Genomic DNA, 24,293 nt, shown 5'->3' with positions numbered 1-24,293 from the left:
GTGTTGTTATCATCTCTGGGGCAAGCAGGTGTATTTTACTTTTCCTTCCTTATTTCTTTGAGGATTTGTTATTGATCTAGTTACTAAACTGAGACTATTACTTCTGTGTCTTAAAATCATGTGTCCATTTGCTCCCATGGAGGCAGGCTACATTAACTCCACTGTTCAGTTCCAGAACGCAGGTGGAGACTTAACACTTTTGCTTTGGTTCGCAGGGTCACCCTGCAACCTCAAGCCCGTCGCCTTCCATGCTGCAGACTTATGGTTACCTCTAACCGTCCCCATATTTAGTCCAAGCAATCCATCCGGGACATGTCTAGAGATCTTAGAATCCCACACTTTTCATTTTGCTTTAGGAAAAGCCTAGGCTTTGTCACATTCCCTCAAACTATAGAAAATCAGCTGCATAGTTGGGTGCCACATGCCTGCGTTGCCAGAGCATTCACTGCTTACCACAGCATCACAGACATCACTGTTATTGTGGCAATGTTCCGAGTCTTGAACAGGTCCACAATGAAGACTTTCTGCTGCTTCAAGGAGTTTAGCTCCTGTAGCTAAAATAAATAAATAAATAAAACATGAGACAAAGAAGTAGGCAGGAAGTACCTATGGGAAAAACTTAGGCATACAACCTTTTAAAAATAGTTTAACTTTAATTAAAATTATTATTAATATTTTCAGACAGGATCATGTATCTCAGGCTGGCCTCTAACTCACTAGGTAGATGAACATGATCTTGAACTTCGGATCCTCCTTCCTCCATCTCCCCGGTGCTGGGATTACTGGCATGCACTCCCAGGCCAGCTTTGATGCTGGGGATTGAAGCTCTGTGTGTGTGTGAGGTGAGCACTGTATACACTGACGACACCCTAGCCTAGCCGCACATCTTACAGAACCTTTGATAGGCTTCCAAGCCCAGACACGGAGGGCAGTAAGGACGTCTCCAGCTAGGGTGCTCATTCTAACTCTTTATTTACAACATAGTTCTGGGTTGGAGAGATGGCTCAGAGGTTAAGAGCACTGGCTGCTCTTCTGGAGGTCCTGAGTTCAATTCCCAGCAACCACATAGTGGCTCCTAGCCATCTATAATGTGATCGGATGCCCTCTTCTGGCCTGTAGGTGTATGCATATACATACATACATACATACATACATACATACATACATACATACACACACACACAAATCTTTTAAAAAATAAAACATAGTTCTAAATTCATTCTCTAAAACTTTCACACATGCCTCTAGTGGATTTCGGTCATATTCCCTCCCACTCGCTCTGGAATCTTTCTTCTTCGCAGCATGCTTTCCTCCTACTTTCATATCTGGTTATGCCCAGGAAAAGAAATGCCTCCCTCTTCCCCCTGGCAGCTGTTGCCTACCGCCAGGACCAAGGAGTGCTGTGAGCCTCCCACTTTGTGCTGGGATTTCCAAGGGCTGGAGCCTGCAGGTCATCACAGCCCTTAGAGCGCCCCTTAGTGCAATGTCCAGTCCAAAAGCTAGCATTTCCCATGCTTCCTCCCCATCACCCGGCTCTCACATTCTTCCATGTTGCTTCCTAGCTTCTAATGCTTTAAATTGTTTAATATAGCCCATTTTAGATAGAAGCCTTCAAAGTAAAGGGGATCAGCCCACTGCTGACTGCCCACCAGCTTTCCCTTCACCCAACCTTAACATGTGGGTAGCCTTTCTCACACTCAGCTGGGATCCTTAAAGCTCATTGGGTTGAGAGGGGGGGGAAGCTCCAGAATGTCTAGAGAGGGAGAAGGAAGCGTGGGAGAGAGAAAGGCAGGGGGAGGGGTGGGCAGAGGGAGAAACAGTGGGAGGGATAAAGGGAAGGGGCAGAGGGAGAGGGAGAGAGAGAGAAGGGGGGCAGATTGGAGGGGAGGAAGGGAGGAGGAGGGGGTGTGTTTTAAGGGCCTTGTGCATACCAGGCAAGCTCTCTCCCACTGACCTACATTACCAGCCTTTATTGTCTGTTAACATCAGAGAAGATTCTGGAGTCAGGCTTGGTGACACCTGCCTATAAGCCCAGGTGGAGGCAGAATTGGGAGTTCAAGACCACCCTTGGCTACATAGGGGGTTCAAAGCCAGCCTCAACTACCTAGGGAGTTCAGGGCTAGCTTAAGTTACATGAGACCCTGTCTTAAAACAGCAAACAACAAGAACAACAACCAACAACCAACAACCAACAACAACATATCACACTTAGGGTAGCTATGGCCTTGAGCACATAACTGTCTTCTCTGAGACTCAGCTTACTTGTCTTGTAAGATGTAATCAGGAGTTGAGGAAGTTAAACAATATATAAAACTCAGCATCATGAATGCCCAACATATCTTAATTATTGTGATGAGCACAGCATTGAAGAGAGAGGCTAGCCACTCGTGGTTAATGGTAATTTTTTCCTGCCTCCAGTGTTCCTGTTAATTTCCCCACGTTTAATTCACTGGTACTCCTTTACCATGAGCTATGACTTTAGATAGCCAAGCTGACCAAAACTGAGGCTAAAAAATTTATAAGGCTGTGAGGTAGGGGATGTCCTGGGAGTAAAGTAGGAGTCCTGTGACCTTATGGCATGTATGCTCTAAGAGACTAACGAAGGCGTTTCAGCTGGAAGGAAGAAAGATGGCCCTTTGTAGCAGGTGGCCCGGTTAAGTAGGCACATGTCTGGCTTGCTCTTTGCTATGATGCTTTTCCCCCTTCTTCCATTTTCATGTGTATGTGGAGTGCGTGGTGGTCATGTTAGGCACTGTGTGTGGTGCTCATGTTAGGCACTGTGTGTGGTGGTCATGTTAGGCACTGTGTGTGGTGCTTATGTTAGGCACTGTATGTGGTGGTCATGTTAGGCACTGTGTGTGGTGCTCATGTTAGGCACTGTGTGTGGTGCTCATGTTAGGCACTGTGTGTGGTGGTCATGTTAGCCACTGTGTGTGGTGCGCATATTAGGCACTGTGTGTGGTGCTCACGTTCGCCACTGTGTGGTGCTCACGTTAGCCACTTCGGGAGAAGGTAATGATGATTACACCCTGATGCTAGTGCAGCACTTTGTGCATGTGAACACTTAACAAATAGTGAGTTCATTAAATTCCACAAAAGAAAGGCTGCAAAGCCGATCTCGAAAGGGACGTCTGCACACAGCGCTCACTTACCTCCAGAGGATCAAATATCACTTCGGGTGCCACGATGCTGTTCATCTTTGCAGCTTTCTGGATGATCTTTTCTGCCTCTTCAAATCTCCTCTGGGATATCAGCCACCGGGGAGATTCGGGAATAAACCTAGAATTCATTTGCAGAGGTTTGTAACCTTTCATAACCACAGGATTTGATGGCGGCAAACATACATAGCAAAGTGTCCTAGTCATTTTAATGTTGCGAATACTCTAGTTTTGAATAAATTTTATTTGTATATACACACATGTATATATTTATTATTAATCAGCACACAAACTCTATTTCTAGGGTACAGTGTGACATTTCAATTAGTGTATATCAAATCCCTGGACAATCTGGTAACTGGCGTCCAGATTCGGTTACATGGGGTGGGGAAGACATGCTCTCATGCAGCTGGACTGACTGAAAGGGGAAGGTGAGCTGAGCAGCAGCAGCCATTGCCCTCAGCTTCCTGACTGTGCACACAGTGTGACCAGCAGCTCTTGTTGCTCTCGCTGCTGTAGCTCCCCTGCAGTGATGCACTGCACCCCTAAACTGTGAGCCAGGGCAAACCCTTCCTTCTTGAGTTGGCTTTGTCAGGTGTTCTGTGACAGCAATAAGAAAAAGTAACTAATACGGAGTTTTCTGGGCACAGAGTTGTGTGGAGCGTGGCCTGCCCTTTCTCGCTGACCCCCATTCCGGGTTCTAGAGGAAACTTCTAGATGAATCAGCATGCTGTTTAGCTCTTTAAGAGCTGTCTTTCAAGTAGATTAAGAGCCCTGGCTGTTCCTCCAGAAGACCTGGGTTCAATTCCTAGCACCCACATAGTGGCTAAGAAGTGTCTGTAATTCCAGGTCCAGGGGGATCTGAGGCCCTCTAATGGCTGTCCCTCACACTGCGTGTACATAGTACACAGACACACATGCAGACAAACACCTGTACGCATAATTTTTTTAAAGTTATCTTTCAAACTCCAGCGAAATAAGAAACAAAGCAAAACAAGCTAGAAAAGCTTATTTTTCCTAATGCAAATGCCATGTGAACCTTCATACACACCTTAGTCTAAAGTATTACTGCTGGTAAAACCACAGCAGCCTGGGAGGTAAAAGCAAATAGAGCTTGGAAGAGGCCAGCTGGGCCTCCCATAAGGCCTTATCCTCAGATAAGCCAAGCAGGGTCATTTCTAGAAAATAAGATGTTGGTAGAACAAAATAAAGCTAAGATCAATTAGAAGCGAGAGAGACAGAGACAGAGGAAATTAATTAACAGAGCCAGAAAGCCAATAATCTTTTATCTTGTTTAAAGAGGAAAAAGTAAAGAAGGGAAATTCTGATGAGGGGGCTGTGGCTAGTACTTAATTTCCTTTTTCTTTTTCTTTTTTCTTCCTTTTCTTTCTTTCTTTCTTTTTTTTTTTAAGAATCTGGTCTTTTCTCGAAGCTTCTGGTTATCCAATGGTAAGACTTAGTCTCAAAATCACCAAACTTCACTATTCCCACAACTGCCATCCCAAAACTAGGTTGGGGAAGCATTTAACAGTATGCAGCTCAGAAGCTCACCACTTGCCCGCCCGGTATGACAGGACCCTCGGTTCAATCGTTCAATTTCTATCTTAAAAAGAATGTTTCCATTGCGGGGTGGGGGTTGGGGGGCTGTGCCATAGGAGAAAGAACACCTTCTCTGAGACTGTTCAAACACAACTAATTTGGGGAGTTGGGATATAATTCAGGGTGTGCTTGCCTAGCTGCATGAAGTTCAGGGCTCCACCTCCAACGCTGCCTAAAACACTTGTGTGCTGGCAAACCCCAAGTATCCAAGTACTTGGGAGGGAGAGGCGGAAGGACAAGAAATACAAGACCATCCTTGGCTCATACCGAGGAGTCCAGGGCAAGCCCAGAATACAGGAGACTGCTGAAAAATAATTACATATTTTTTTTCAGAACAAAGCATATACAAAACAAACAAGCAAACAAACAAAAAACCAAGCACACCTAAGATGCTAATTATGAAGAACAGTTCCATGTTCCTTGGACTCAGGATCCCTGGCACATACCAAAATTCTCTTATGTCCAACCCTCTTACATCAAATGGCATAGCCAGGCACAGCTAGCTACTCAGGAAACAAAGCTAAACAACTTCAATGCAAGAGGTACAAGATTCGTATATAACCTATCACTTTTTATATGCGTATATCTCTGGGTCACTTACAGTATCCAACAGTATCCTTGGGGGGCAGTTTGCTGGAGATAGGCCTTGGGTATGCCAGGCAAATATTCTGTCCCTGAGCTACCTACCATCGGCCTCTCGATACCTAATAAGATGCAAACACGGCACGTGAGTGGCTGTAGTGTATCATTTAGGGAATAACAAGAAAAATGGCCTGAACATGCTCAGGGCACTATTTTCTGGTTCTGGTCTTTGCATGCATACATGTGGAGTTTGTGGGTAGCTGGGGTGCTCTGTACTGTGGCTGAATAGAGAAAGAGGATTTCTAAAGAAAGCAAAGTGCCCAAAACTGAGGACAGAGTTAAAACCACAGCCCACCGGTACCAGCTCCACAGACAACATGGAAGTAAATGGGCATGAGACTGGAGTGGGAAGCACCCGTAAGAAGGCTGGCATTCCTGAGAGCCGGGCTTTGTGCAGCTCACGCGCCCACTCACTGAGATGCTGACAGTGCTGGAAGTGTGGAAGCAGCAGGACGAGTTGCAGTAGGGAGCATGCAAATGCATCGAGGTGAGCAGTGGGCTGCCTGCCACAGCACAGGGCTGGCTGGCAGTGGATGCTGTACTCACCACCACAGGGGGACACACAGCACCCCAGGCAGTGTCAGGGCCAGCAGCAGTATCCTCCAGTCTCGGATGAAGTATGCAAACAGTGGCAGGACCATGTAGCCGATGGCAAAAAATGTACAGACTCCTAACGTGGAGAAGATAATGCGAACTGACTTGCTCAGAATTTCAGTTCCTGTTCAAAACAAGGGCAAATATTAGAATTTCAACATTTGCTTTCTGAGACAGGGGCTGCTTCCGGTACTGGGGATCGAACCCATGTATGCCTGGCAAGGGCTCTACCAATAAAACTAATATGCCTGCCTTCTGAGAATGCTGCATTTTCAGAATAAGAGGCAGGGGGGAGACACAGAGACTGCCTTGTCCAAGAGACCTTGTGTGGAGCCAGGGTGTGGGAGGCTTGAACAGACATTGGCCTGTGAGATAATAGTGGTGCTCCCAGCTGTCAGGACACACTCCGTGTTCATGACCCCTGAGACATGATACCCTGAAGTCAGCTGCCTCTGGAGCGTCCCAGAGCTGGCAGCCAGCACTGGGGCTGGTGTTCCCCAGGCAGACAGTGCTCTCTGATGGGACACCAAGAAAAGAGGTGTTCTGCTGTCCCTGTAGTGCAAAGGCTCAAGGCCTTCTGGAGAAGGGTGGGGCTGGCAGCTGGTTTCTGTCCTGTGCAGCAAGCAGCACAGCAGGCCACTCGGCAGTGGGTCTTCAGAAATGGTGTTGCCGCTCAGGCCAGGATAGGACCGCATCCTCTGTTGTGGAGCCCTTTCTGGAGTCCACTCGGGCCTTCTGACCTAAGGACAGAGGTAGAGCCAGCAGCAGGAGCTTTCCCTTCTGTGTAGGGCCTGCTCACACTACAAGACATTAGTAATACTGATAGTCAACTTGAAGGATCTAGGATCATCCAGAAGACAAGACTGAGCATAGCTGCAAGAGTTTCTTGGTTGGGTTAACTGAGCTAGGAACGCCCTTTGTAAATGTGGACCACACCAGTGCATGGCATGGAGTCCTAGACTGACTAAGCCACACTCCTCAGTGGTTCCTTCTGACCTTTTCCTTTCAGTCTGGTGAGATAGCTGAAGCTGGGCTTGAACTCAATAGTCTTCTGTTAGGTAGCTCCCGATTCTCACAGTATGGCCAGCCTTCTAACCCCAGGGCAGTCCTTCAGCCTATAGATCATTCCCAAGGGTTTTGTCTGACTGTTTTGAGTTTCATGGGTGTCATTTCCAAATCTTTCCTTACTTTATGAATAAACATATTCTACCATGACCTGGCTGTCTTTGGCTGGAATTATGATATGACAGTGAGTGGGTCTGTGGGGTATGTGTGTGTGTGTGTATGTGTGTGTGTGTGTGCGTGTGTGTGTGTGTGTGTGTGTGTATGTGTGTGTGTGTGCGTGCGTGCGTGTGTGTGTGTGTGTGTGTGTGTGTGTGTGTATGTGTGTGTGTGTGTGTGTGTGTGTGTGTATTCGTTCTTCCTAAGCAGAAATCCAAATGCAGAGCATCTGATCACAGAGAAGAAAAGCACAGAGGACGAGATGAGACTCTTGCTTGTGTGTGAGGCCAGGGAGATTAACATAGTGCCCGGACAGGAACTTAGAGCAGAAGGTAACAGACTCGGGATGATTTGGCTAGGTGAGGATAGACAGAACTCTACCAGCCCGTGGATCAAGGCGGACTGTACAAACAACGCCTTATTAGCTCCACTGCTCTCTAAGTTGTAGGACCCGGTCCTCCCTTCCTTATACATTGCTGTCATTTGAGTGAGCAGTGTCCCCCATAGGCTCATGCATTTGGCCACTTAGCCTTAGCTAGTGCCACTATTGGAGAAGATGATGGAAGCTCTAGGAGGTGGAGCCTTCCCGGAGGAAGTGCATCTAGGGGTAGGCTTCGAGGACTTATAACCTGCTTGCACCTTCTTTTCTGTCTATGCTTCTTACATAGGGAGAAAATGTTATCATTCCACTTCCTGACTGCCAGGTCGGCCTCATGATCCTGCAGCCACGCCTGCCTTCCCTACCATGGTAGACTGTGGCCCCCTGGAACTGTGAGCCAAAACAAACCCCCCTCTCCCTAAGTTGTTTTTGTCAGGGCATTCTGTCACAACCACAGAACAGTAACCAAGATGCACATGATCACCATCACACTCATTGTCACTCTTGCCTTCATCACCACCATCACTTTTGCCATCATCATCATCACCTTCATCGTTACCACCATCATCTTCACAGCCAACATTTTTCTAAGCAGTTCACGGTAAATGCTTACATAAATGGTCTCTTTGACTCTTGTCTTACAAATACTCAACTGAGACCTAGGATTTGAAGCCGCATGCCTGTAACAGTGACGTGAACTGGAGGTGGCAGCTCAGATATGAAATCCCAGAACTCAGGAAGTGGGAGGAGGATGCTTTGGCCGCATACATTCTGCGTTCAGTGTCAGTGTGGGCTACAAGAGACCATGTCTCAAAAAACACAAACAAATGAGCTAGGGAGATGGCTCAGTGGGTAAAATCATGGCTGATGAAGTGTTAAGACTGAATTTACATCCCCCAGAGCCCATATGAAAACTGGACATGACTGCACACATCTGGAACTCTAGCATTTGGGGGTGGAAACAGGGAGACCTTGAGAGCTTGCTGGCCAGCCAGTCTAGCTGAAATGGCTAAGTTTCAGATGCAGTGAGAGTGACAGTGGAAGAGACGACATTAACCTCTGGTCTCCACATGCACATACACACACCTGAACGTCACACATGCACATATACACACAAACAAAACTAAAACAAATCAAAATCCCTAAACCCAGAGCAAACTAATAAATCCCAACATGGTGAGGTAGCCAGGATAAAGCCATATCTGTCAACCTATGCACATCTAGCCTTCAAGAAGAAACCCTTTATCCTATGGACCAGTCCTTTGGCTGGGATGCTAGTGGCAACACAAGGGAAGATGAGTGATGTTGAATGTCTCTCAGTCCTTCCCAGAATGATCATTAAACTGGCTAAAAGCCAAGCAGTTCTCTCTGAGGCACACCAGGAGAGCCCCAAGTCTGGCAGATGCAACCAGCTCTCTGTGTGCTCACCTGGAAAATAGGCCCACGGGCAGAGAGGCCTTCCGGCTCTGCTCACCCGGATCTCCATCCTCCTCTGCCCCATAGGCAAAGCCTGGCTTCTCTGTGTCTCCTGAGAGCAAGTTTCCCCCAGCCAAATCAAAAGCCAGATCCTGGCTCTGGTGAGACCGTGAGCAGCCTCAGGAGACCATGCCACGAACTGGCTCCTCTCCCCGGCAGTTACCTTCCCTTTGCATCAGAGCTTTGTCACTGGACCCCAGGAATCACTAGGCACACTCCACAAGGAGGCAGCGGGACATGCACCTCAATGCAGCTGAGGCCTGCAGCTGACTCTAGCCCAGGGAACAAGCCTGGGAAATGCACCTGCTGGGACAGGCTGAGGGGGCAGTGTGGTCCCCTCTGTGCCTAGCCCCTGTGATGGTTAACATTGCTTGCCAACTTGGTGGGATCTGGAATCACCTAGGAGCCAAACCTCTGCGAGTGTTTGTGAGGGGGTTCTAGATCGGGTTAACTGAGGAGGAAGGATGCACCCTAAATGTGGGTGGCAGCACGGTTTGGGATAGGGTGCAGGGCTGAATAAAAAGGAGAAGGCCAGCCCAGCGCAGGCATTCGTCTCCCTCTGCTTCCTGACTGATGATACAATGTGGCCAGGGATCTCACACTCCTGTTGCCATGACACAGAAAATGAAATCTTTGTTTCTGAGCTAAGCCAGTCTGTGTTATTTGGCTATGCCATTCCATTTAAATAGACCAAGGCAAAGTTATATTTCAAGTTAAAAGCACTAAAGGACTGGCGTGTAGATCTAATATACAGAGCATGCAGGAGACACTTGGTTTGATTCCCAATATCAAACAGATAAGTTCATTCACAAATAAATGAAAAATAACAAAAATACATCTATGGCTGATAAAAGCTGCATAACTGATGTAGTTCAGTTTCACATATGTCTGAGATTCCTGGAAGCCAAAGCTACAGATAGAATCTATACCTTTGGCATACCTTCTATCACATAGAAGATGCACCAGTTGTACACTTATTGAAAGGGAAACATGGACCAGAGGAAGCAAGCTTTAACATTTATAAAGGGGTGGGGGTGGGGGTGGGGTGACGGTGGGATAGTGGTTGGGTGTTGATGTCAGAAGTACTGGAAAATACTGAGTTAGTGAATCAGTCAAGACAGGAAGTGGTCAGGTTTTCTATAGATAACAGAGAAGCGGCTCATTACGGGGGATTAAGGAGGGTACCGCTGGCATTTTACCCAGACGTCTACAGCAGGTTGAGGATGCTATGCCTGAGAATGACATGGAGCCTGGGGGAAAGCTGGGGTGTGAGAGGGTCGTTAACCCTGATCCTGAGTCTCACTCCCGCACCCTGTGAGGTGCATCCACTGAGTGTAGCTTTGAGGGCATGAGTTTGGCTTGCCTTAGTATAACCCTAAGTCCCGCAAGCCTGGTGAGGTTTTAAGAACAGACCAGAAGACTCATTTCTGTACCGCTCTGGGAACAACTCAGCTGCTGGAATCAGTGCAAGTATTCACCCCCAAGATGAACCTTTACCGTACCAGGCATCCAGATTCCTTCCCAGAGCCGGGAGGATAGAAGGGCAGCGACAGAGAGAACTTCTCAAATGAAAATCTGTTGTGTAAAAATCCAGCTTCAAGGAAAAACCCCAACAAAAGTCCCAGGGGTGTAGCTGTTTTAGTCTTAACACACTAGAGGGCGCTGCTGCGCTGCAGGAAAACCAGCAACCACATGTGTCGCGTTCCACTGAGTCCTCCCTTGCAGGAGCTGACTGGGACAGATTAGTTTTCAGTGACTCTCTTAGACCTTCAGACCTAAGATCTTAGCAGGAGTGTTATTCTGGAACCAGCAGTTTCCCGCTGAGCCCACTAGGCTAAGAGGTGTGGACCCAAGCAGACAGGGACCCTGTGTCTGCAGAGTCCTCTTTGCTGATTGTTGGTTTGACACACCTAAGCGCCAGCCTACCCTTGATCTGGCCCTCCCCTCCACCCTGCACGTGAGGCCATGGCTACATTGGGAGAAGGAAGGGTTGCAGAACGCAGTGCCAGAGCTGCGGCACTGCTCCACGCTCACAGAAGAGGCTCTCAGAGGTCTTGTTCTGAGGGACTCAAGGGGACCCAGGCTGCAGCTCTGTGGATAAAGTGCTTGCCATGCAAGAATGAGGAAGTGGGTTCAAATGCCCAGTGCCCACCTAAAAGAGCTGGGCACTGTGGAACAGGTCTGTAATCCTGGTGCTGGGGACGCAGAGACAGGAGGCTCTCTGGGGTAGGTTAGCTTGACAGTTCCAAGGTCAACGTAAAAGCTTATGTCAAACACACACACACACACACACACACACACACACACACACACACACACACACAATCAGAGGGTATGACTGCCTGCCATAGCCCACTCCATGCACCCAGCCTGGCCTGGGAGGTCCTTCCTCAGGTCTCGCGTCACTTAATGTTTCCAGCTCTTTCCTCTCTCGGCACAAACTTCTCTGCTCTCTACAGAAATCATTATTTTTGTTATGGTCAGTTTTGTCTGTCTTGTTTTTATGAGACATGGTCTTGCTACACAGTCCAGTCTGTCCTAAAACATAGTGTTCTCCTGTCTCTGCCTCCCGATCACATGTGTGCAGCCTCCCAGTGACCTCAGAAAAGCCACTCCTGATTCCTGTAGGGATGAACTGCTTTCTTCATGCCAGGGCCTGCTTAGTAGAGGGCTACCTATTGAGCCACACGGGACCATGGGGCTCTTGCTTGCTCTGTGTCCTCCTGTATGTCCTCTGTCCTCAGACACGAGGCTGAGCCCGTGGCCAGAGGCCCTTCACCAATAATTAAAGGAATGGAATTTGGACAATTCCACCTTGGCAACCTGACAGAGTGTGTACATGTATTTGGCTAACAGAAAATACCACTGCCAAGGCCAGCGAGTCACAGACTCCTGAGAGCAATCAGAACCACAGAGCCAGGTGCAAGAAAGACCGTTAGACTCCTATTAGAGAAGCACAATCAATAGTGGGGGCAGTCGGGACAAACTGGGACCATTTAGGGCCAACTAGAATGGTTGTACTGAAGATTACAGGACTTTGTCTTTATTGTGTTGGGGGCGCCCCATCTCACCTCTTCTCATCATCATGAGAGGGAGGAATCAGAGAGTATACTGGTGGTGAGACTCACACTTTTGAGAACACCCCTGAACTATTTCCAGGAAGCTCACTTAATTTCTTCCCCCTAGAAAAGCTGGAGAGAGCCAAAGGTCTAGGAACTGAAGGCTTACCCTCCCTCCGCCTGGCCTTCCAACAGTAGGGCTGTTATCAGAGAGACACAGCTGTCCTGTGCAGAGCACAGATGCTCTGGGTGTGGGTTTGGACTCAGACCCGAGTAGATCTGCCTAGGTGGGACAAATTCCTACCACCTAGCAAGTGCCTCTCCCTCCTGCGTATAAGCCACATCTACCCCCTTAAGTCCCTTTATATGCCACCAGCCTTCTGCCTTCATAGCTCAGGTCAAGGACCTCAGATCCCCGTTGTGTCTCCCCCAGGCCCTCCTGTCCCAAGCTCCTTGCTCCTGGGAATGCATCTCAGGTATTGTGTAGCTACTTCTTCCCTCTTGTATTTGGCCTCATTCTGGCCCAGTACAGATAGACACCCTGTGAGGTCCTGTCCTGCTGTGACTGCTCAAGGTGCCTGTAGCTGCAGCCTCCACCACAACACATGTATCCAAGATTGGGGACATTACAGCTGCACACACTCCGTGGCTCCCTCCTCCTCAGCCTTGTACAGAGTTGCAAGAGGAGGCACCGAGTCTCGAGAGTCCTCCCTACCTAGTATGAAGGCCACCACGTAGTTGGAGATCTGGCCCATGCCCACGATGGCGAACAACACGGTGAACATCTCCCAGCTGGTGGAGAAGATCTGCACGAAGCTGAACCCAGTCTGCACAGCCATGGTTGCAAAGAGGATTTTCTTCCTTCCGAACCTACAGAACATAGGGTAACATTGTAACTCAGGGTGTGCAGTGACACCAAGCCTGGCTTCCCTGGAGGCTCCGCCTTGTCTCAGGACTCAAATAGATGTTTGTTTGTGGTTTTTTTTCCTTCCCTGTGACACCTTGTCAGCCTCATCCCTGGAGAAGCACCCATCTTCCCAGAAACTACCTTCTAAAGTGCCAAGCCCCTGGGAAACACAGGGCATCTTCTGTGAGGAGCACATTGACAGATCTTATCTTTAGAAGGAGCCGTAGGAGGGCTGGGGGTAGGGCTTAGTGAATAGAGTGCTTGCTCGGCACAAACGAAGCTCTGGCTTTGATCCCCAGAATGGAGTAAACAGGGTGTGGTGGCACACATCTGTAATCGGGCCCTTCAGAGGTTGAGGCCGGAGGATCAGAAGCTCAAGGCCGCTGTTAGCAATTTTGAGGCCATCCTCAACCATCCTGGGCCTGTTCAAAAAAAAAAAAAAAAAAAAGCACACCGTGTTTGAAAAGTGGGTAAAGCTCAAAGTACAAATTGCAGATACTCCTTATATTCCCTCGTGGGAATTCTGTAAGTTTAAAAACCCCCTCAAGGGATGTCGCTTCTTAACCTTGGCTGCACTTGGAGCCACCCAGAGAGCTCTAAAAATGACAGACAGCCCTTGTCTTACAACAGTTCAACGTAGGACTTCCTGACTGTACAGTGGTGGGGAGGTTAGAATACTGGCTCTGAATCTGCACTTGGATTCTCTCCGCTCTCCTCTGGACAGGGGTATGGCCTGTGGGCCTCTCTGTCCACGCTGAGCAGCAACAGTGAGCTGCGCTCAGGGGAAACGGCTGGCCTCTACGGTTGGCTGCTTGCTGAGCGGGCATGCTGATTTCGGTGTGGGAAGGGTTTTTATCTAAGACCTCCTCAGTTTAGGATGGGTTTATCACAAGGAGCACCCACACTCAGGCCAGCTCTCCACTCTGCCAAAGTCTTATTAATCTGCAATACAGTTCGTGTATTGGGGTGTTATGAAGTTTCCCAGGGGTGTCTATGTGGCTCTAACATTGAAAACCACTGCTTTATGGGAAGATGTCATTCTCAGCCATGTCTGCTGTGCCACTGGTCAGTTTAAGCTTTAATTTTTCCTTCTGGTAGTGACCAATGGGCAGCAGGAACATGGGTATAGACAGGAGCTTCCTGTCCCATTCCCACTGGGCTTTAAAACTTTGGGGAGGGCAGATCCCCAGGAAGCCTTGTTCAGCACTGCCAGTTAGCACTCCCACTTGCCTTGGCCACAAGAGAGCATCTAGGGCAGGTAGGACACGACTTGGAATAGTGCAATCTTGTCTCCATAAACCCGAAAGCTCTGGTGGCCAAAAGCCAGCCTGGGTCAGTTCTATGGCTGCAGGCCCAGCCATGGCTCAGCTCCCAGGCTCAGAGAGTGCATAGTGGAGGCTGTTTGGCTCGGCTGTAGCTATTAGTTGTTTGTGCAGCAATGACATGTCATCTACCCCCTACTCTGTGAAGAGGTGGGGGAAGAGTCGGGGGCAGTGATGACAGCAGCATCCTGTTCTGTTAGGGGGCTTGTGGGTCAAGGGTCTCACTTTCTAGTGGGATTGAAACTTCTGTCTCTTTGGCCAAAGCCCTGTGAGTTCAGACTAGGAGAGTGACCAGGAGTGGGTCTTGGCAGGGGGCAGGGGCTAGGGTTACATGTTAGTACCATCTGTGAAAGACTTATTCATTTATTTAGCTAGTTTGCCACTCAGTTGGCTAGGCAGGGTCTTGTTATATAGGGTGCCACAGACAAGGTTGTATACTAGATTTACCTGGGAAAGGTTTATTTAGTTAGTCAGACAGGGTCTTGGTATAGAGACCAGGCTGTCATTGAATTTGTAATCCTCTTCTCAGGCCCTAGCCACCCAAGTGCTAGGCTGCTCCTATTATTATTTTAGTTTTAGTTTATTCTCAATTAATTAATTATAACTAATATATTAATTATTATAATTTATTCACATTACATCGTGATTGTTATCCCCTTGAGCTCATCTTCCCCTTCCTACCCTCCCTCCCTCTTCTGCCCTATTCCCCTCCCCTAGACCTCTGATAGGCAGTGCCCTCCTAACCCACTTTTTGGCCACAGCCTATCAGGTCCCATCAGGATAGCCTGCATCTCCTTCCTCTGTGTACTTGCAAGGCCATCTTGCTGGGGGGCAGTGATCAAATTGTGGGCACCAGAGTTCATGTCAGAGGTCCAGCTGCGGCCCCCGCTCCCGGCTCCCATGTGGAGAATCAGTTGTCCATCGACTATATCTGAACTCCTCCTATTATTTACCCAGTGCCTAGAGGGTCCTTCTCTATGTAGAAAGCCCATGAGGTTGGTCTTATGTCGAGATAGACTATGAGCAGATAAGTAGCTACACCCCGCCATTCCCCATCCAGTGTCCTTACCTGTCTGATAGCTGCCCAGACACGAAGGAGCCGCAGAGAACGCCTACGAAGAACAGGGAGGTGGTGAGGGGTGTCTTCCAGTCATCCTCACACACCAGATTCCACTGCCAACAAGACAGCATGCAACGTGAGCCCGGTCCTCCAGCAGGACCCACCCGTGCCCCACGCCACGGAGCGCCAGATGGATGCCAGGGGCACTGCCCTCCTTTGTGCCCACATGCTCGCTCTGTGCAAAGCGCGCAGACCGTATAGCTCTAGGTTTGATCCTGCCATTTAATTTGGCAAGTACCCTGGGGCATGCTGCTGTCCCTCATTGAGACACAGCTTCCTTTTCAAGAGGTAGAAGATGACTCCAACCTGTTTACATAATCAGGAAGGCTGTCAAGCCCTCAACCAAAGAGCAAAGGAATCCTTGTCCCTTTGAGGCAGCCTAGCACAGAGGGAGAGCGTAGGAAGAAAACACCGGAAGAGTAGGGCAGGAGACATTGGCCAGTTGGTCCAGGAGTAAAATTGAAAATAGCCCCAGTGCTGTGTGAGTTTATTTTTTAAGCAGACTTCTCTGCAAAGTATTGGCTTCCTGGTCCCCTCAGACCTAGACAGGCACCTGGCCCACTCCAGGGACTATGTGCCAGCCCTATGCACTCCTTTCAAGGGTTTTCTAAGCTGCCTTACTCCACTCCTCTGCCCTCTCCCCGCCCGGCCTTCCCAAGCTATGGTGCCTCCCAGTCCCCAGGCCCTGTGGGCTGCTACCATGTTAAACAAGTTCTTGCTGGTGGATCCATAAAACCAGTTCCAGCCAGAGTTTCTGTTTCCTAATTTCCACTGAAGTCAATTCAACCTGGTCTCAAGGGAGGCTGCAGAGATTTCAAAGTGCGCCTGATGACCTTTGCTTATATATTTTGGACTTGCGGTATGGATGGGAACAGTATACGTCACAAGATGAGCCAGCCAAGGAGAAGGACCCTTGCCTCCAGCCTATCTCTTGCTCCCTGGGCAGGCATCCTATCTACATCCATGCCATTTGTGGGCTGATTCTGCTGCCCTCAAGGTGTAGTTGACTTAAATTAATCCATGGACATGCATTATGCTATATCTCGTTCTGTAGTGCAGAGAGACGTTTCTAGAAACACAAACAACAACAACAACAACATAAGCCAAAAAGCTAAGGTAATCAGGGCAAACGAAAAGTCAGGGAAGTTATAAAAACTCAAGCCAGGAGTCTCAGCATCCTGTCCTGCTCAAGGGTCTGCCTGTGGCAGTGGGGTTCCAGAGCTGGCTTTAGTACCCGTTCCCAGGAGCTCAGATTTAGAAGGGCCTCATGACCCACAGCAACCGCACCTTCTGCAGAGCAACAGCTTGCACAAGCCCTGAGAGCCAAGAATTACCCCCTTGAGACTTCCTCCCATAAAGGGTCACTCTAGACTCCTGATGCTGTTGGGGTATCAGCTCTGCAGAAGAAAAACATGAACCAGGAACTGAGCTCTCTGACCTTCAGAAGCAACCCCAAGGATTGCCTCACGTGGTGCTCTGGGGTGACTTTCCCCACTAAAACTGATGGTGAAATTTAATATCCATTGTAAGGCATGAAGAAAGAAAATGTACTTGATTTGAAGATGGCTTTTGGAGGTAAGAATTTTGGGTGGGGACTAAGGTTAAATGGGGTGATGAGGGTGGAGCCTAATCCAAAGAGACATCAGCTTCCAAAGAGGACAGATCTAAGTTAGCAAGTTTTCTGTCTTAACCACATGATGCCGTATGCAAAAAGGTTCGCATTAGATACAACCGCTGAACTTGAACTCCTCAGCTCTCAGCACCTGGAGTTGAATAAACCTTTACTCTATGTGTGTGTTGGTATATGTGTATGGCTTGTTGCATATGTTGATATGTTTGTGCTACATGCATATGAGTGTGCATCCATGCATATGTAGTAGAGGAAGATGTTGTCTGTCTTTCTCTATCCCTTTCTGCTTACTCCCTTGAAATAAGGTCTCTCACTGAACCGGAAGCTCTCAGTTTAGACTAGGCTAGCTGGCCAGTGTGCTCCTAGAGTCTGCCTGTCTCTACCCACTACTGCTGGGGTTACAGACATGCGCAATCATGCTTGGCTTTTTTACATGACTCCCAGGGATTTGAACTCAGGTACACGAGCACCTGCACAGCAAGTGCTCTTACTCACTCAGCCATCTTGCTGGCCCAAACCTTCATTCTTTATATGTGGACAGCGAGATGGCTCAGAGGGCAAAGGTGCTTGTTGAGTAAGCCTGGAGCTCATGGGAAGGTGGAAGCAGAGAACCAACTTTGAAAAGATCACATGCAGTCTGTGGTGCAGCTTCCCCAACCCACCCACCCACTCACACATGCAGTCTGTGGTGCAGCTCCCCCAACCCACCCACCCACTCACACATGCAGTCTGTGGTGCAGCTTCCCCAACCCACCCACCCACTCACACATGCAGTCTGTGGTGCAGCTCCTCCCACACCACCCACCCACTCACACCTGCAGTCTGTGGTGCAGCTCCTCCCACACCTCACACTAATATAAATAATGAAATAAAATTTAAAAATAACTACTCAGAAATGAAAATGGACCTGAAGTCTCTGTCTGCATGGGCTCTGGGAGACAAGACAGACAACAAGCCCTCTACTGCTGCCCAGCCAGGCTCCTGAGCTCTGTCAGCCTACAGACCAGAAGTAGTAGGCAAGATGTACCTGAACGAGTGGGTACCTTCTTCCAAAACTAGCCGGCCAAAGCTTGGAAAGCAGCTTGAGTTCTAAGCCTGACACACGGAGACACACCATTGCATCTCCAAGGGCAGGGCTTGGAGCTCCTACTCTTCTTACAGGAATGTGACACCATGAGACAATTGCTTAGGACTAGGGCTAGAAGGCTGCCATCACCGAGTTCAGCCTTGTACAGAACCCAGCAAATCTAATGCCAGCAGAGGTGTTGCCATGGTAGCCATCAACCATCACTATCCCTGCTGCATCTAGGCAGCAAAGAGTTTTCAAGTAGAATGTTTTCTGCTTTGGGTTTGCTTGTTTGTTTTGCTTTGCTTTGCTTTGCTTTGCTTTTAACCATTTCACTGTCAGGACTTTGAAACAGAGAGGCAAAGGAAGGATCTGGTGACAGACATGGTGCATATCTTTAATCCCAGCACTTAGGAGGCAGAGGCAAGGGGATCTCTCTGAGTTTGAGGCCAGCCTGGTCTCTCTACAGAGTAAGTTCCAGGACAGCAAGGACCTCACAGAGAAACCTGGTCTCGAAAAACCAGACCAAATCAAACCAAACTGAACCAACCAAAAAAAAAAAAAAAAAAAAAAAAAAAAAAAACAACAACAAACAAACAAATAAAAGGCTAGAGATAAAAGTAAAATAGAAAGGCTGTTGGAGGCAGTCCAGAGCCAGCATGAGCAAAAACAATGGGTGGGAATTCTACCTAACATGTGGGCCCAGTACAAGCTGAACTTGCTGGACCCCTGATTCAAAACTGCAAGTACAAAATTTAGACGAACCCCCCCACCTCTCCCTCTTTTTCTTTTTTGGTTCTCTCCCTCCCTCTGTCTTTCCTCCTCCTCCTTCTTCTTCTTTCTTCTTCTTCTTCTTCTTCTTCTTCTTCTTCTTCTTCTTCTTCTTCTTCTTTCTTCTTCTTCTTCTTCTTTTCTCTCTCTCTCTCTCTCTCTCTCTCTCTCTCTCTCTCTCTCTCTCTCTCTCTCTGTGTGTGTGTGTGAGTACTGTGTCTCAGGAAAACAGTAACAACACGCCACCCAATGCAGAACACTATGACCAAGTCCGGGGGCGGGGGGCTCTGTGTGGCTGCATAGGTTGCACACCATGAAGCTCGCCTTGGGGGAGGGAGATCAGCCTTTTCTCTTTGGACAGAAGCATGGGTTCTGGGGAGGGCAAGACTGGGCCACCTCCCTGCAACCCTTTTTCCCCGAAGAGCATGGTCGTGGGTCTCTTGCCCTCCATGAAGAGGAAGAGGAGCCCAACAAGGTGCCCTAGCCAGCCATGAACACGCAGTAGCCATTTGCGCCAGTTCCATACGGGCTACATCACGTCTATTGGAATCTGGTAAAGGTAAAGGTTAGACAACACAGCTGACCATGGTTGGACCTAGGGCTCCAGTTTTCTTTTGAGGGCTTTTGTGTCCAAGGAGTCTCTTTGGAAAACTGTGATGGGCTTGGGCTGGCAGATAAAGTCCTAGCTGGAGCTTGAGGGGGCTACAGTCCAGTAGACCGAGGCAATAGCCAAAAAAGAGCCTTTTCATATGAAGGTCTGTTGCTGGGGAAGGCCCCGACTGCTTCTAACCGCTTGGGATTTGAGGGATGGGTCTTGGAGGTGTCAGAAATCAGGCACCTCCATGTATCCCCTCCCTTATTAGCCCCCCATGTGAGATCTGTTGCATTGTGTGACTTTATGGGCTCCATTGCCTAGATCCCAACAGGAGGCCCCACTAGCCAGGGCCCAGGAAACTCCCCGAGGTAGCACTGCATAAGACCCGTTTCTCTCAATGGGACGGAACTGCTCCCTACACGTGGTACACACATGAGCACACAAACAAGCTTCCAGTTAGAATCAGAGCCTAAAGGAGGAAGCCTCTGTAACCAACCAGCTGACATCGCTGTGGAGAATGCTCCTTAAACCAAACATCAATGTTTCCAAAACAGGCTCCCCATCTCCTTTCTGATGAAAGAGTGAAATGTGGCAGCCAGCTGGCTCTACACCCCCAGGTCCGCACGGTCTAAGACAGGCTCTGACAGCAGAGCGGAGTGGGATCCACCCAGCTGGACCATGTGTCCTTCAGCTCTACTTCAGTAGATAAAACCCAGGTCACAAGGTCACAAGGAACAGACTGGGGCTGTAGGTCAATGGCAGAATGCTTGCCTAGAATACACAAGCCCTGGATCCAATCTTATCACTGCTGGGAGGAAAACAAACAAACAAACAAACAAAAGACAGAAGAGGAAATGGAAGGTCACTCTTGGCTTCCTGTATCTCTCAACATTAACTATAACAAGAGTAACAACCATGGTGTGTGTGTGGGTATATATATATATATATATATATATATATATATATATATATATTTTTTTTTTTTTTTTGAGACAAGGTCTCAAATAGCCCAGGCTGGCCTTGAACTTGCTATGTATCTGTGGATGTCCCTGAACTTCTGATCTTTCCAAGTGCTGAAATTACAGATCTGTGCCACCACACCCAGTGGCTGCAGTGTCCTGGACGCTTAGTATACATGCTATATTGCTTCAAGAGCTCTCAGTGTGCCCTCTGGGTTGGGTACTCTTTTATAAATGAATAAATGAAGGCATTGGAGTGATGAAGGGGCCCATCTGAATTCTGTTTTTAGTGGACTGGTTAAAGGAATTAATCATTTGTTCAGCTGACAATAAATACCTGCCCCAGGCCAGGGTATGTGTTGGACACAAGACATAGTTTTTTCCTTCATAAAGCTCAAGGTCAAGCGAGACAGACCAGCTATGCTCTGTGTCTGCAGGAGCCCAGCATCTTTGTGAACACTCTCTACTCTGGGCTACTTGGTCCTTGCTCTCTGGCTAAAGGGAAAGAAAAAGGCAGCCTTTCCTCTTATCCTTCACCAAAGGATAACGCTCTCATGCCTGACTAACCAGTATAATTGTGTTTGAGATGGCCTAGGACAACACAGGCTAGGCACCTGGCACATACCTACACTGTTGACGGATGAATACTAACCAATTAGGAGTAACAGGAAAATGTGCTTCTGGGGCTAGGGAGTCCCACGCACCGTACTTGAGAGACACCTTTGATTTTGAACTCTCCAAGCAGTTCAAGCCTAGCAGTTTCTGCTTGTACCAAAGCTGTAAATGACCATAAAGGTAAGTCCTGCACAAAATTGAAAAACCCTGGAAGGCAGTCTGATGCTAAGCAAAGAGCACAGGCTTGCTTGGATTCTGGTGCTTCTGATATGTGACTTTGCCACCCATTTGCCTCTATCAGTCTGCTTTTTCTTTTCTTTTCTTTTCTTTTTTAATATTTTTTTAAAATTAAATTTAATTTATGTGCATTGGTGGGAAAGTGTCAGATCTTGGAGTTAGACAGTTGTGAGTTGCCATGTGGGTGCTGGGAATTGAACCCAGGTCCTTTTGAAGAGCAGGCAGTGCTCTTAACCACTGAGCTATCTCTCCAGCCCCTCAACCTACTTTTTCATTAAAAAAAGAAATAAATTGTGTGTATGTGAGGTATATATGCATGTGTTTGCATGTCTGCACACAGATACACATGCCTGTTTGTGTGCATGTGGATACACTGAATCTGGAGCTTGCCATTTGGCTAGACTGTATAGCCAGCAAGCCAATTGGGGATCTGCTTGTGTCTTGCCAGCACCGGGGTTACAGGCACACACTGTCACTTAAGGCTTTTATGTGGGTATTCAGGACCTGAACACAGTCCTCATGGTTTCAAGTCAGGCACCTTACTGACCATTGACGAGCCATTATTGCCTCAGTCTCCCTGCTCCTTTGTCTTTAAGGAAGAGACCGTAGCCCCTCCTGAGACAGGAAGTGCAAGTGCAAGCAAATGTCTCTAAGAAAAGGTTCCCTCTCAAACGTCCCATACCCTTGTGCTAAGCAAAGCCACGACTTAAAGTGACATGGCTAATAAAGTGTTTACATGTGAAACTGACTTGAGGAAAGAGATTCTCACAAATAAAACTTCTTTCCATCCATGTACGAAAAAAGCATGAAAAGCTCTTACCACACAAGGTATAAAATCCTTCTACAGACTTTAATCCCAGAGATGACTATGAATAAGAAATTAGCATCGGTCCCTTTAAGAATGAGCAACGAGGTCTCTACAGTGTCCTCTCAGGTTACCGTCCTCCCATGAGGACAGGAAGACGCAACAGTTAACAAGGTACATATCCACCCCAGCTCCTTTCTTATAACTTGGCTGTGAAATTTCTTGACCATCTGCAAAAGAAACAAACAGAAACAAACAAAACCCCTGAGTGTTTACTTCCTTTTGTTAATGTCAGGTTTGTTGAGATATAATTTACATAACAGAATCACTTTTGTAAAACATGCAGTTATGCAGTTTTGTTTTGTTTTTTCCGTTTTCTCTTTCTTTCTTAATGTTGTTTTTTTCGAGGCAGGGTTTCTCTGTGTAGCCTTGACTGTCCTGGACTTTTTTTTCGGTTTTTCGAGACAGGGTCTCTCTGTGTAGCCTTGGCTGTCCTGGACTCACTTTGTAGACCAGGCTGGCCTCGAACTCACAGCGATCCGCCCGCCTCTGCCTCCCGAGTGCTGGGATTAAAGGTATGTGCCACCACGCCCGGCCTGTCCTGGACTTGTTTTGTAGACCAGGCTGGCCTTGAGCTCACAGCAATCCACCTGCCTTTGCCTCCCGAGTGCTGGGATTAAAGGCGTGCACCGCAACACCCAGCCAGTTCTGTAGTTCTTTAATAGAGCCACAGAATTGGGTGCAGCTGTGTCTTTGAGCCTTCATGCACTTGTATGCATGTGTGTGCACGTATGTATGCATCTGTGTTTGCACATATGTGTATGTGTGCATGTTTCTGTTTGATAGTGATGGTATGTATACATGTGTGTGTGTTTCTGTGTGATAGTGCTGGTGTCTGATTGTCATGGTCCCTGTGTGGAGGTCAGAGGAGAACCTGGGACATCTTGCCTTGTTTGATGTGGGGGTCTATTTTTAGCTGCCCTTGAGTATACCTGATTAACTGGACCACGAGCTTCTGGAGATTCTCTTGTTTCCACCTCTCGTCTCACCACAGGAGCACTGGGATTACATACAATTACTTCATCTGGTTTAACATGGGTTCTGGGGATCCGAACTCAGGTCCTCACGCTTGCTCATCACTCTTGAACTAGATCTCAAGGCCATTGGCAGGCAACCCTGCTCACGTCTCTCCCCAGCCCACTGCACTCTCACCTATTTTCTGACTGTGTGGGTTTCTTTATTGGGCATATTTCATACAATATGGTTTTTAATTTGTCTGATTTTTGTTTTGTAGCACTAGGGACTGAACTGAAGGCCTTGCACGTGCTGGAGAAGCACTGTGACGTCAAGCCACACCTTCAACACGACATGCTGTTTTTTATTATAGGACCTTTTCACCTAGCGTGATGTGTTCAAGGTTCATCATGCTGAAGAAGCCTGGCTCAGGACTTCATTCCTCTTTATTGATTGATACTGTTTATAGTATCGCTATAACCTGTGTTATTTATTTATCTAAATGTATAGACACTGCCATCATAAATATTTATGTGCAAGCTTTTGTGTGGATATATATTTTCATTTTCCCTTACGTATATACATAGTAGCATAATAGTTGGGTTATATGGTAAGTCTGTGTCTGGCCCTCAGGGGAGCTCCCATTTTCTTTTCCAAAGTGGCAATCTCATTTCACAACCCCACCAACAGTGAATGAGGTTTTCAAATTCTCTACACCCCTACCAGCACTCGTTGGTGTATACCTCTTTAATTTTGACCTTGGAGATGTAACGAGATCTCTCCTTGTGACTTTGATGGGTGTTTTCTAATGACTCAAAATGTTGATTTTTTTTTTTTGCATTGAATATGCTGATCAGTTTGGGGACTATTGACATCGTGACCGTATGTTTTCTGCTTCATGAACAGAACATGGGATTTTAAATTTTTAGATCTTTAATTTCTACTAACGATGTCCTGTAGTTTTCAGAGTATGAATTTTGAAAAGGTTTTGGTGAAATTTATTCCTGAGCAGGTTCAAAATTAGCACTGCCTGAAAACAGTCTTAATTATTTTTATTTACATGTATGTGCCTGTGCGAGTATAGTGCTGTGGAGGCCAGGAGAGGGTGTTGGCTCTCCAAAGGC

General features: G+C 47.7%; 1 protein-coding gene and 1 long non-coding RNA gene across 3 annotated transcripts in view; one reads left to right on the top strand and one right to left on the bottom strand.

Moving 5' to 3' along the window:
- LOC311587509 overlaps positions 1–24,056 on the top strand; it is a 32,332-nt gene extending 8,276 nt beyond the window's left edge. Inside the window, exon 3 of the long non-coding RNA XR_014775889.1 lies at positions 23,450–24,056. This is a non-coding gene — a long non-coding RNA (uncharacterized lncRNA). The remainder of the gene's footprint in view (positions 1–23,449) is intronic.
- The window catches only part of LOC311587507 (solute carrier family 22 member 4), a 44,020-nt gene that overhangs the window by 5,146 nt on the left and 14,581 nt on the right, over positions 1–24,293 (bottom strand). Inside the window, exons 2-6 of one of the 2 annotated variants that reach the window (XM_084764391.1) lie at positions 15,427–15,530; positions 12,844–12,998; positions 5,946–6,117; positions 3,153–3,279; positions 454–554 (exon numbers count right to left, since the gene is read on the bottom strand). In XM_084764391.1, coding sequence (XP_084620517.1) covers positions 454–554; positions 3,153–3,279; positions 5,946–6,117; positions 12,844–12,998; positions 15,427–15,530 — 659 coding nt within the window. The remainder of the gene's footprint in view (positions 1–453; positions 555–3,152; positions 3,280–5,945; positions 6,118–12,843; positions 12,999–15,426; positions 15,531–24,293) is intronic. The other variant, XM_084764392.1, reaches the window with a different exon arrangement.

Source organism: Acomys minous (genome assembly GCF_964271855.1).
Source record: "Acomys minous genome assembly, chromosome: 16".
In the NCBI taxonomy this organism is placed as follows: Eukaryota; Metazoa; Chordata; class Mammalia; order Rodentia; family Muridae; genus Acomys; species Acomys minous.
Note: the sequence above shows the minus strand (reverse complement) of the source record. Positions and strands in the feature narration are given on the sequence as shown.